The sequence below is a fragment of the Ictidomys tridecemlineatus genome, chromosome 11 (genome assembly GCF_052094955.1).
Source record: "Ictidomys tridecemlineatus isolate mIctTri1 chromosome 11, mIctTri1.hap1, whole genome shotgun sequence".
NCBI classification, from domain to species: domain Eukaryota; kingdom Metazoa; phylum Chordata; class Mammalia; order Rodentia; family Sciuridae; genus Ictidomys; species Ictidomys tridecemlineatus.
Window position 1 is genome coordinate 12,250,671 of NC_135487.1, and position 12,716 is coordinate 12,263,386.

The 12,716-nt window shown below is 46.9% G+C and overlaps 1 protein-coding gene across 12 annotated transcripts in view; it reads right to left on the bottom strand.

Annotated features, from left to right (window-relative positions):
* Positions 1-12,716, bottom strand: part of Ubr4 (ubiquitin protein ligase E3 component n-recognin 4) — a 127,829-nt gene that overhangs the window by 7,563 nt on the left and 107,550 nt on the right. For 10 of the 12 annotated variants that reach the window (XM_078025445.1, XM_078025442.1, XM_078025444.1 and 7 more), the window contains 10 exons: positions 12,549-12,656; positions 11,941-12,060; positions 11,058-11,248; positions 10,463-10,636; positions 9,864-9,963; positions 6,179-6,397; positions 5,314-5,427; positions 3,876-4,018; positions 3,039-3,194; positions 1,605-1,799 (listed from right to left, as the gene is read on the bottom strand). In XM_078025445.1, the coding sequence (XP_077881571.1) occupies positions 1,605-1,799; positions 3,039-3,194; positions 3,876-4,018; positions 5,314-5,427; positions 6,179-6,397; positions 9,864-9,963; positions 10,463-10,636; positions 11,058-11,248; positions 11,941-12,060; positions 12,549-12,656 (1,520 nt within the window). The remainder of the gene's footprint in view (positions 1-1,604; positions 1,800-3,038; positions 3,195-3,875; positions 4,019-5,313; positions 5,428-6,178; positions 6,398-9,863; positions 9,964-10,462; positions 10,637-11,057; positions 11,249-11,940; positions 12,061-12,548; positions 12,657-12,716) is intronic. The other 2 variants (XM_078025447.1, XM_078025441.1) reach the window with 1 other exon arrangement.

The following is a 12,716-nucleotide window of genomic DNA, read 5'->3' on the forward strand; positions in this document are numbered from 1 at the left end:
GGCGGGGGGGGCGGGACAAGGATACCCTGCTTCCTTCTGCTCCCCACAGAATGGGTCTGGCTAGAAAGGATAGACAGACCTGATTGGCTCTTCCAGCCCCCGGGGAAACCCGAGGCTTCTGGACATCCTAGATCTGCACAAGCTCACCGTGGCTTGTAGGTGTCATGGTGTGACCAACTCGTCTTTGTACATGTCCACCAGAGGCACTCAGTGCTCTGTAACCAAGCTCACACTGATGTCAAATGGTTAGTGAGGGAAGGAAGAATGTGCTGGAAGAACAGAAGCCTCTGGGTCAGCCTCTGCTTGTCCAAAGTAACTGTCAAGAGCCAACTCCCCTCCAACTCAGGGTCTTGAGCAGGAGTTCTAAACATCTGGCATGCAGGATCATGGCAGTACCTAAGTAACCAGCTCTACCCAAGCAGGGTGTGTGTTTTCCTCACAAGTCGGCTTCTCCCCCTGGGGAATGGAGCAGTCCACTCCACCCCATGGCTGCCAAGACACGTCTCACAAAAACCTGCTGTCAGGGCCCCAAGAACACTGATAATGAGCGCTGTCAGGCCTGCGGCAGAATCTGGACAGTGGGCATGTCTGTGCCGTCAGCGAGGCCAGGTGTCTCCTCTGATACCCAAGGAGTCTGGCGATGATGCAACGCACTCCGAGGAAGCCCTGCCCTGCCTCTGTAACAATGCAGCCTGCACTCTGGAGGTCAGCCTTTTATCTCAAGCACAGGAAAGGAAGGAGAGAACAACATTGTTGATGAGAGAAGGGCAAAAAGGACAAAAGCCAACTGTACTGCTGCCTCCTCAGCACAGCAGTGCCTCAGGTAGGTGGCATAGCTTTCCACAGGCTGCCAATTTTCTGCCCACCAGAGCTGTGGGGCTCTGCCAGGAACATGTCCTGTAAGTACGACACCATTCACACCCAAGAGCTAAGGCATAATAAATCTCTTAATTTGCTTCTAAAACCTGGAGTGGAATGGGAGAATCTTCTCCACCTCCTGAGTGCTTCTTTTAAAAGACACATCTAGGTGTCACCCAACTATGCCATATTGTGCACACAGATAAAAAAACACATTTTCTTCCTGGCTTCCTTCCTTCTCAGCTGACTTCCCAGATAATCTTCAACGGTCCCTTCCCCTCTCACTTGCCAGAGTTTTACTTGCTGGAAGAAAAACAGGAACAGCAAACCCAGTTTCCAGGCATGCAGTGGGGCCTCAGCTCCACTGCCCTGCCTCAATGGGAAGCCTCCACCTGCGACAGCTCGTGTGCCCTGACTAGTGCTGCGCTGAGCTCCAACCATGGCCCCCCAAGCAAGAGGGCAGAATGGCTTTGCCCATTTTGCTACCCTCCAGGCTGAAGGCCAGTCCGAGGATGCTGCCCATGGCTGCCCACAGTGGGACACATGGCAGTGTTAGAAAGTCACCCACCCTATGTTATTCTGGGAAGCTCCCAAAAGCTACAGATGAACCTCTCTACCTCAGTAGAAGCTGCCTAAGGTCAGACACTGACTCTGGAACTAAATAAAGAGGTGATGGGAAAGCCAGGGGGTCTTGTGGGGCAGAGGGTCCATGGGGTAGGCCACCCACTGGGCTACAGGATACTAACGTGTTCAGGACGTAAAGCACAGTGTGAATGATGTACGGGATCAGGTGGATGTTACTCTCCCGGCCACCCCCGCCGGTGTCTGCGCTGAAAGACTGCTCCATGGCAAAGCGCAGGAAGAGCAGCTTGATATCGTGGATATTGAGCTGGTACGTAGGCTCCCGCTGGCCCGTACACTCCTGGAGGTAAGTGTTGTGCCTGGAGAGAAGCAGCACAAACATGGAAGCTGGAGTGAATTCCTGGAGAAAGCCAGGTTGACAGAACCAGAGGGAGAGCTGGGGACAAGGGCAGGGCCAGCAGAAGACAAGACCACAGGGCATTTTCATTTCTGCTGTGACCAAGTGTGACATTCCCTAAGTGTGGACAGATGTCATAGCACATATTGTGGATACATGATATATTTTGGAGGAAACATGGAACTTACTCCATTCTGGCAAGATGATCTACCCACAGGAACTCTCTCTTCAACCTTCAAATTCATTTATTTATTTTTTTTAATAAGTCAATATATATTCCTATCCTTCTGGGCCCTGTCTCTTATTAGTTGGGTGACTTTGAGTAAACTAATTAACCTCTCTGTACTGCCAGAAACAACACATGGCAAACCTATAAATATGATACCCTTTGTTACTTTCATCATTATTACTCTCAGAGCCTAGTTTATAGTAAATATCTTCTTGTTATTGAGCTTTAAAACAGGACTTGGTAAGGGGCCACTGTGCCATGAAGCCCCACTAGGACACGGATCTCAGAGAAGCTTAAGCTATTCCACTCTGGATTGTCAGATACAGGGAAGCCTTAAAAGGAGTCCAGTATCCTCCGTGCAACTAAGCTACTTTCATTGTTGTTGTTATTATTATTATTATTATTATTTCCTTTCCTTTTTTTATTGTTACTAGGGATTGACTGCAAGGCACTCTATCACTCAGCTACATTCCCAGCCATTTTTGAGACAGGGTCTCACTGAATTGCCTCAGCTGGCCTTGAATCTGTGATCCTCCTCCCAAGTAGCTGGGGTTATAGGCATACATCACAGGCCTGGTTGTTTTTATTATTTAAACATCAGAGCCATATATAATTATAAGTGAATTCCAGGACATTCTGGCCTTAAGGACTAAGTCAGGAGTCTGAGTTTTATGTCATAAAATCAGCAGAAGGAGAATGACCAACCATAATTTTAAACAGTGTCTCAGAAACCAAAGGTTCTCCTTTTCCTCACCCTGTGGGTGGGGCTCAGCAGGCGAGGACTTTTGAACCTAGGGGCACTCCATCCCCAGCCCTTTTTAGATTTTTGAGACCAGGTCTCACTAAGTTGCTGAAGCTGGCCTTAAACTCGTATTCCTCTTGCCTCAGCCTCCCATTGCTGATATCACAGGCATGCACCACTGTGCTTGGCAAATTCCATACTTTTTACCATGGGAAATGCTTGATACTCACCTTGCCAAGCAAGTGGCAAAAGCCGATTCAGGGACATGGGGCCCCCAGACCGGGAGGAGCCCATTGCACTTAGTGTTGGCATTCTGCAGAGCGGCACTTTCCCACTCTTCCCGGCCTCGAGCCAACCTGGGTGGGGAGTAGAGCAGGGACAAATGACTACTGGAATTAAGCTGGCATCAGACACCTGGGCGGATGGGGGAAAGGGAGGCTTGCTGTTTAACAGTAAATACGTTAGGCCATGCTCTGACCTATAGGGAGAATGAGCCATTTATAATCTCTGGACTTAAGGACCAAGTCTATAGACCAGAGTTTCATAATGAAGAGAGGAGTGAAGTAACCAATCAAAATTTTAAACAGTTCCCCAGAAACTGAGGGTGCTCCTTTCTCTCACCCTGTAGTTGGGTGGGCCGTGGCAGGTCCAGACTTCTATAAACCATGGCAAAGGCTGGCTTCACTAACTTAGGTCAACAAACTACTTTTTACCAGCCTTGGGTCCCTACATCAAGAATGGCTTCTGGCCTATGGTTTAAGGTAGAACATGATTACTCCCCAGGCACTCTATCACTCAGCTACATTCCCAGCCATTTTTGAGACAGGGTCTCACTGAATTGCCTCAGCTGGCCTTGAATCTGTGATCCTCCTCCCAAGTAGCTGGGGTTATAGGTGTAGATTTAGAACCTCGGGGTTGGCAGTCCCACTCCCTGCAACTCCAGGGCTTTAGGGAAGTGGCCCACTCCTCTGAAATAATGTAGGTCCAGAGCAGAAGCATACATGAGAGAAAAGGGAGGCTCTGGGAAGACCTGCTGAAGGAGCCACTCTGCAAAAGCCAGTGCCTACCTGACAGCAGCCAGGTGACAGTCGTAGTGCACAATGTTGAAGTGGGACACGGTGCTATAGCCCTGCTGTTTCCGGGGCTTGTTCTCCATCTCCTCCAAGGCTACCCGCTTAGTGAAGGTGTAAATGCCCAGGACCTTTGTGGGCTGCAAAGACAACAGATGATAAGAGAGGAGAGATGAGGAGAAAACCCCACCTCAGGCTTAGGAAGGAGGTAGAACAGAGTGAGGAGAACTGAGTGTCCTCCTTCCCAGGCAATGCCCTAGGATTAGGCTGCTTTACGCAGGGAAGTGCACAGAAGAGCAGGTGCTCTGGTTGAAAATGGTTTATTCTCATCAAAAATCAAGCTGAGGTGTAATTCCTCAGAGCAGGGTTGAGGGTGGTGGGATCTTTAAGAGGCAATCAGGCCAGGGCTCCACCCTCACAAAGACCAGCAGTTCCCTGAGGGGTGTCGTGAGAGGGCCTGGTGCCTCTCTTGGACGCCCCGGCCCCCATATCCTTGCACTTTGCCCAAGAGATCTTACCAGAAACCGAGATTTCAGCACTATGCTCTTGGACTTCCAGAACTATAAGCTAAATGAATCTTTGTTCTTTACAGATTGATCTGGACATTTTGTTACATATAGCAGCAGAAATGTACCAAAACATTGGCACCTCAGCTGTGGGTTTGGCACCAAGCTAGGTACAGCCTAGGGAAGGGGTATGAAAGTAGCCCACAGGAGGGGCTGAGCAGATGGGCAGAGAAGCAAGCCCATGCCATCCTTCTCTCCGGGTCTCATCCATTTGAAAATGCAGGACGTGCTGCTTTCTTGATAAGTCACCTGCTTTTCAGGAGTTGACAGGCAGTGCTGAGGAAGCTGCAGCACAGCAGGACCAACAGAGACACTTGCCCTTCCACACCCTGGGTGCTGAGAGTGGTTAGTTCATGCTGGGGAGGAAGAGGCCACCTTCTAGGCCTTCAGGGGAGAAATAGGTCACCTGCTGCTCTACTCCTTTCAGGTTAATCTAGCTTGAATATGCTTGGAAAGTGGGGGCTCTGATCTTTTCCCTCATCATCCTGAATGAAAGCAGCACAGTGTGCTGTGAAGATCCCAGGTCTGGAGTCAGAGCAGCTCCAGCTGGAATTCTGGCTCCACCATGTGTCCTTTGTTTTCTTGACCATAAACTGGGGCTTTTTTTACATTTGAGACATGATTACCCAGTTTACACAGAGCTCTGAGCCTGAGGCCTCACACACAGAAGGAACCCAGTGGGTGCTATTTGTCATCAATGATGATGATGTTCAGTGTGCCTTCCTGCCTTTAAAAGAGGACAGCATACAGCCTTGACCCCAGGCTAAGAACAATAGGGTCTGCAGGAAAGGGACACCGCCTGAAAATGAGGCCAGACCATGCCCTCAGAGCCCATGTCCCTGAGGCCAACTGTTGCCCAGCAGTGGTACCTGGAACTTGTATCCCTCTCTGCAGATGCAGCATGTGAGGCCGGGCTCCTCAATCAGCTCTTCCATCTGCTTCAGGAGCGCAGTCTTGGTCACTACCTGGCCTTTTTCATTTGTCTGTAAGAGAACCCAGGTAGCATGTCAGAAGGGGATTCTCACATGTCCTTCCACCCTGACCTGGGGACGCTTAAACACTGTTAACATCAAGAGCAAAGTCCTTCAGACTCAGATTCTTTTGCTATTCTCCCCTCCCTACAGGAACCCTTGAGGCAGAGGAAAACTTCCAAAGGGAACTCCAAGTGGTACTTCCATTTGCCACCAAAAAAAGCCCCCTTTCTTTGTTCCAGCAATGCCAGGTCTCAGCTGGGAAGAGCTGCTGCATTCTGACTGGCCCACCATTACAGTGTGATTGTTGAAACTGCTGACACTCAAGTTTGCAGGGACAAGGCTCTTCTAGGATTACTGCTTCCTCTAAGATGGGATAGTGAAGCACAGAGCCCTTTGTGTCAAACAGATCCTGATCAAAACCCTGTCAACCAATTAGTTTTGTGCCTTGACCTACTAACTTCTCAATTTCTTCATGTGGAAAAATGAATATAATGCTTTCAACTCATAGAATCATTTGAGGGTTTAAACAAAAATCTTATAAGTAAGGTGTTCCAGCATTGTGCCTGGCACGCAGCAAATCCTCAATACCCAATGGTATTTTTACTGTTTTTGTTAACTTTTGCTAAGTCAACCCTGAACCCCATCTATAAGCAGAACAGCAGTCACACCTCTGAGGTACCAGTATACTTAGTTCCTGCCTCCTCCTGTCCTGCCTTCACCTGCACCATTGTCAACCCAGGACTCGAGGAGGTGGCTTTACCGTCATGCCCAGGGTGCCCAGGGCCTTCTGCCTCATCGCCATGGCCATGCGCTTCTTCTCAGCCCGAGTCTCCCTGCGGGCTGCGTCAATCTTCTTGTTTACATCAGGGTGTTCCCGCAGTGCCTCCAGCAGGTTCTCTGCCAGAGTCCCAATGCCCTCGTCACTGGACACCTGCTCCAGTTTATGCAGGTTTGTGATGGAGTCGGTTCCAATCAGAACCTGCCAATAAGAGAGATAAGAGAGAGACCAGAGAGATACATGTATCCAACTCTTGAGACAAGCCTTCTTCCCAGGAGCATAAAGATCTGAAAAATCAACTAATACACACAATCTGTCACTTGCTCAACTGCAATGAGACCCTCTGATTCCATACTGACACATGGAAGGAGGGTGGCTCTGCTACTGCCCTTCGCTTGTTGCTACAATCTTTAGCTTCAGTGTTTCCAATTGTAAAACAGGGATAATGCCAGGGTGGAAGTGAAAATTAAAAATCAAATGGCCCATGTAAAATAGCTAGCACAATGAGAGTGAACAGGGCCAGCAGGGCCTCTTATCCTGACAAGAGAAGCAGCAGCCCGCCAGGCAGGGCAGGCACTGTGGTTCATGACACACTGCTCTTAGGTTCTTCATCCAGGAACCCTCCGGGCCCTCTGAACCTAGGGCACAGCTTCCTCAACCCAGGGATACGAGAGGCACAACTAGTATATGTGTGAGCAGAGATAATAAAAAAACAAATAAAAACAGATATCAACCCCCATGCTGGAGAAGGTTGGAAGTCACAGTACCATGGCACTGGTCATCAGGCGCTGTGGAGGATGTCAGAACACCCAAGGAAGATAGTGCCTGGAAAAGGCCACCAGGTGTGCTCACTGAGCATCACCACCACCCCATCACCAATGAACTGATAGCAATGACTATATATCTGACAATAAGTTGAAAACAACAAAGCTAACTTGCAAAACTCAGATCATCTGCTAGCTCATAAATCTACTCTCACTGCAGCTATGCTTTAAATTGCACCTCAGCAAAATTACATGTTATCTTATGTCTCATGCTTCTATAAGCTGAGCCCATATTTCAAATTCTATTGAACTTTTCCCACAGGTGCCCCAAACTTAACACCCTGAGTATCTACTGTGAGTGCACATGGATGTATATGTGTGTGAAGGAGTGTTTTAGGTGACAGGGAAACAAAAGACTGCTGTCAGTTCACATTTCAGCAAAGAGGACAGAACAAACATCCACAATGTATGCTAAAGAATATTTCCCACACACTCTCAAACCTCCTGGGTCCACCACCTCCTTGCACCACACTGCCATTCACCTCGACACCCAATCCAGGGACTGAGCAGTGTTCCTGATCCATCCGGCTTCTTCAATGTGCACAGTCTCTAAATCCATTATTCTACCTCCCAGGTCTCTGTTGAGTCTACTAACTAGTCCAAGCTGCCACTGCACTCCCCTTGACCATGACAGTAGCCTACTTCCAGTCTCACCTCCCTTCAGGGTCTTCTCTGTAATATGGCCAGGCACTGCCCACTAGAGAAAATGCACACTCCTCTCATTGGAGAATATTCTTGGGCTCACTGTTAGCTCTTGCCATACCTCCCCTGTCCTACACAACTGCTTCCGTTTCTTATGATGCTTCAAGCTTTCTTTTGCCTCTGAGCCTTTCCAGGTATCACTCTCTCTTCCTAAAAATCCTCTTCCCTTTGTCCCCTTCCACACCACATCTATCTCATTGCATGGTCACTACTATTTTTCTGGTTCCATCTTCCATCAGGCACACTGAACATCTCGTTCAGCAACTTAGCTCAGCCCAGTACCAGACATGACAGCTGCTCAATAAATCCTCTGAAAGAAAATTATGAATGCCAAGCATTTAACTAGATAAAGTTTTACTCTAAAGAAAAGAATTCAATTTAATAATGAAAGCAAGCCCAGGAAGCAGCTGATTGGAGACTACAGGGCTCAATCATAGCTGTTCCTTGACTTAGTCCTCTGCAAAACAGAGCTTCCTCATAGCAACGGAAAACAATGTATGGGAAGAACCTTACTGCAAAAAATCATCTCTACAAAAATAGCTAATTGTGACAATCTGTACTGAGTTGAACAAGAGTTTAGAACAATAAAGACTGGAGTAGAACACTTGGAAGAATCTTTAATAGAATTATCACATTTTTGGAGCGAGTTATCAGAACAGAGCATCAAATAAGAAATTGGAACCACCTTCAATATAGAACATTATAGACATTAAAAAAAATACAACCCTAAGGACTCTCAAAACTCAACATTAAAAAAAAATTTAAATAATCCACCTAAAAAAATGGGCAAAAGATATAAAGTCATTTCACTGAAAAAGAGACACACATGAAGCACATGGAAAGGGGTACCTGTGCAGCAGCACAGCCACCAGGGAGACACAGCCAGCACAGCAGCAAGAGGTCACTGCACTTCTGCAGGAGGCGGAAAATCAACACAGCCTCCAACTGCTAGTAATGATGCAGAGAAACCAGACTACACACATGCTGCTATAGGGATCTTTGATTTCTTGTAAACAAAACATGCAACTACTATTCAACTGAGTAACTGTACTAGTGGGCATTTTTCTTAGAAATTGAAAACTTAAATTTACCCAAAACCCTGCACCTGAATGTTCACAGCAGCTTCATAAGTAATAGTCCAAAACTGGAAACAACCAATTATCCTTTAGTGGGTGGACGATTAAACTGACTGGGCTCTGTCTCTACCATAGAACACTGTGAAGCAATAAAAAGGAATACATGTATTGAAGCAGGCAACAGCCAGGTCAATCTCTAGAAAATCATGCTTAGTAAAAGAAGCCAATCCCAAAAGGTTACACACAGTATGATTCCATGCACATGACAACCCCTGAAATGACAAATTATAAAAATGAAACACAGATCAGCTCCAGTGTCTCCTGGCAGGGGCGTAGAGGGAAATGGATGTAGCTACAAAAGGGTAACAAGAGGGATCCGTGTGGTGATGAATTTGTCTTGTATCTTGACTGTCAGGATTAACAGTGGCTGTGACACATGCTGTAGTTGTGCAAGATGCCTTCATTGGAAAAGACTGGGTACCTACCATTTCCCTGTATTATTTAATGACTGCATATGAATCTCTAGTTATATAAAATGAAGTTTGGAGGAAATAAAAAACAAAAAACCCAGCCCTGGTTACCTGCTTTGGGGGGCCAGTTAGGATTTGTGAAGGATTAACAGACACCTCAGCCCAGTGGGGAGAGATCAGGAACGGGCTGAGTAGAATGGACGGACCTCCCCTGGTAGAGTTTTCAGCTGCCTGAGGCACAGCAGAAAATGGTGGCAATGGTATTGTGAATGTCCCAGAAACTGTGGTCAGAAGTCATAACTGTTTTACAGTCTGGCCAAGTCATGACCCTCATAGTTCAAATGCTATACAGCTGATCCATGAGACAAGAAACCTTACTTAAGACTAAGCAAAGGTGGAAATCACAAATATAATTACTTCCCTCTGCACAGAGAGAACTAGATGACTCCTAAAAGTCCCTTCTACTCTAGGAACTGGGTAGAATCACATCAGCGGTTCTTTGTTCAGTTGGTGATAGATATAAGAGAGTAAATAGCTCCCTCCCACCACACATCCTATCTACAGAACAAGGTCCACATGCACACTAGCCACTCACCTGGGTGGCAGGGTGCTGGATAGCCAGCCCTCGAAGAAGCCTCAAGATAAATGGCAAGGCTGGGCGAGATAAAAACTTTTTCCAAATGTCAGCATCCAAACTGCAAAACAGAAAGCACTTGGAAGTCAGTCGTTCATTCTGGCTTACTTACACTCCCAGAGCATGCGTGTTCATTTTGAACTTGTGATCCTCTTGCCTCAGCTTTCTGAGTTACTAGGATTATAGACCTGCACTACTACATCTGGCTTTCCCACTACTGATTTAAACCAGACCCATTAAGAATGTCACAAAGATTTGATAAGAACTACCCAGCTCAGCCTAGAAATACAACCCTAAGGACTCTCAAAACTCAACATTAAAAAAAAAATTAAATAATCCACCTAAAAAATGGGCGGAAGTGATGAGCCTGAATAGAAACAAAAAAGCTGCCATCTTTTCCTTAAGGACTCTGCAGTTGTTGAGTGGTCACCCTGATAGTTTCCAGAAGGGGAGGGAAGTCTCCCAGAAGAGCAATGGGCATGAAGCTCTGCACCACGATGGTGACAGAAAAGACCAAGGACAGGGAGGGAAGACCCAGTCTCTGGAGGAGGGCTTCTCACTTCTTGGCACTAGGGATGTGCTTCTTCATGTAGTCCAGAGCATTCTGGGTGATTCCCTTCTGGAGGATCAGATCTTTCAGCTGATGCCCATTGCTGTTGTTCTTGATGCCAGCTGCGATTTTGCAGAAGCAGTCCAAGAAGACTTTATCATCACCACTGTGGTCTTCATCGTACCTAGGAGCAGAGAGCAGAATCTGAAGGTGTGAAGGTAAAACAAAAACCCACCACGTCATTCTCTTGGTTAACTATCACCAACCACCTCTAGTCCAAACTCCATCATGATAAAAATCCTTGGACCTGACCATGCCACTCTCCCTCTTAGCTGCTATGTGCCAAAACTCACACCGGTTTTTTTTTTGCATTTTCAAGCTTTTGTATACACAGCTCCACCTTATCATGCCCCTTTCCATCTCACATACTTCACCTTGTCTGCTAGCCAGCTCTACTTTAACACAATATATTTCAATTGTTGCCTCCCCCACTAGACTGAGCTCCTTAAAAGCCAGAAGGGGGACATAAAAATCCAACAGAAATTCAGTGTTCCTTCCTTGGTCTCACAGAACTAGTTTAGGCTTTTGTGGGGACTCTCACATACTTATCAAAGTTGCAGTACGGTTTGAACCGCTCTACCAGGATCTGCATTTTTTCCACCTCTCCAAAGGAAAGGTATGGGATGATGCGAAGCAGGCCCTGGAGAACACTAGGATTGGAGCGGACAAAGGTGCTGTTGATCTGGTCCAAGAGCATCACAAGTTGATCCTTGTCACCTGTGAGGAGGAGGTTGCCCTGCAAAAGAGAAGTGGGGGTGAAGTCAGGACTGTGTAGTCAACAGCTGACCCCATAAGGTCATCCATTCCCATCAGACACAGAAGAACTAGTTTTTAACACTTCCTGGGCAATTATAAACAGCAGGAGTTTCACTTGATAAATTACTTTCTAAGTTTCTGTGATGGTCTCTCAACAATCTCAGGTGGTCAAAATGAATTAGTACAATCTCCCCTCCTCCCAGAGAATCCAGAGGGCTGAACATCCATCTGGGCATATTTCTGGCCAAATCACTGGTACCAATAAGAATGGAGAGAGTTGTAGGTGGAGACAATGGAGAGAAACTGAACTGTGTTCTAGGCCTGAATCTACCAGTGATCAACTATAAGGCATAGAACAGCTCATTTCATTTCTCTGGGCTTAAGGTATCCTCAGTTGACAAAGGTCCCTGACTATCAGCTAAGACATACCCCGATTCCATCAAGGAGCACTGTTTTAGTGAAAGAACATCCTTAGCAGCTATGTTTCTTCTGAATTCAAAGATTTCAAAGGCTCTAAGATAATGATGTTCCCATAGTTAAATCTTGCCATTCCTGTGACTTGAGAGGGTCATTCTGGGTTCAATTTGGCTGGACACAGACATGCCTACTGCTGGTAATGAGACAGGGCAAGTTCCCAGTGTCTGTCAGGGAGGGAGTGGGCCCTATACTTACCTTATCCTCGCTCAAGGGCTCAGCATTGGACTCATCTAGAATGATCTCCATGATGCTAAGCACCTGCTCGGCCACAGCTGCACCCCCACTGTCCTTGCTCTCCTGCTCAGCTACCAGGGCCTGTAGAAGAAGAGACTCAGACACTCTCAGGATACAACCATTGCTGATGACATCTGATGCCCTACATGGCCTTAATTCCCAGAAACTGTGTGAATACACACAAGTGCCTGTTCTGAAAAGGAGCCAAGCATGTGGGATTTTGACAATAATGAAAATGTGCGGGTCTCTTTCTTGGGTGCCCAGAGGAGAAGGGTACTACTTTTCTATTGGTGTGGCTTATGGACTATTTCAAGGACTGCCTTCCTCTCATGTGAATTCAGAAAAGGGACAAGGAAGCTCTGGGGTGCCCTAGCAAGAGCATAGGCAAAAGTTAGCAGGAGGGAGGAGGCACTTGAAGGACCCACATTTCTCTACCAGTCAGTCAGAGAGAATGGAGGCCTTGAAGAGGCTGCAAGTCCATTTCACCTTGCCCAGAACTGAAGATGCTCCCCAGCCTCGACCTAGGGCTATGAATGCTCCCTCTTCATCATCTGAAGCCAACTTCTTACCAAGTTTAGAGTTCCCAGCATGACATTCAAAGTGTTCATTTCCAGCTTGACTAACTGTTGCCGGTTGACTTTCACCTTCACACAGTAACTGAACAATTTCAGCAGCACCTGACAAGAGAAGCAAATCAAAGCCCATTAGAGTGTCCACATGGGTAAGATATGGGGACC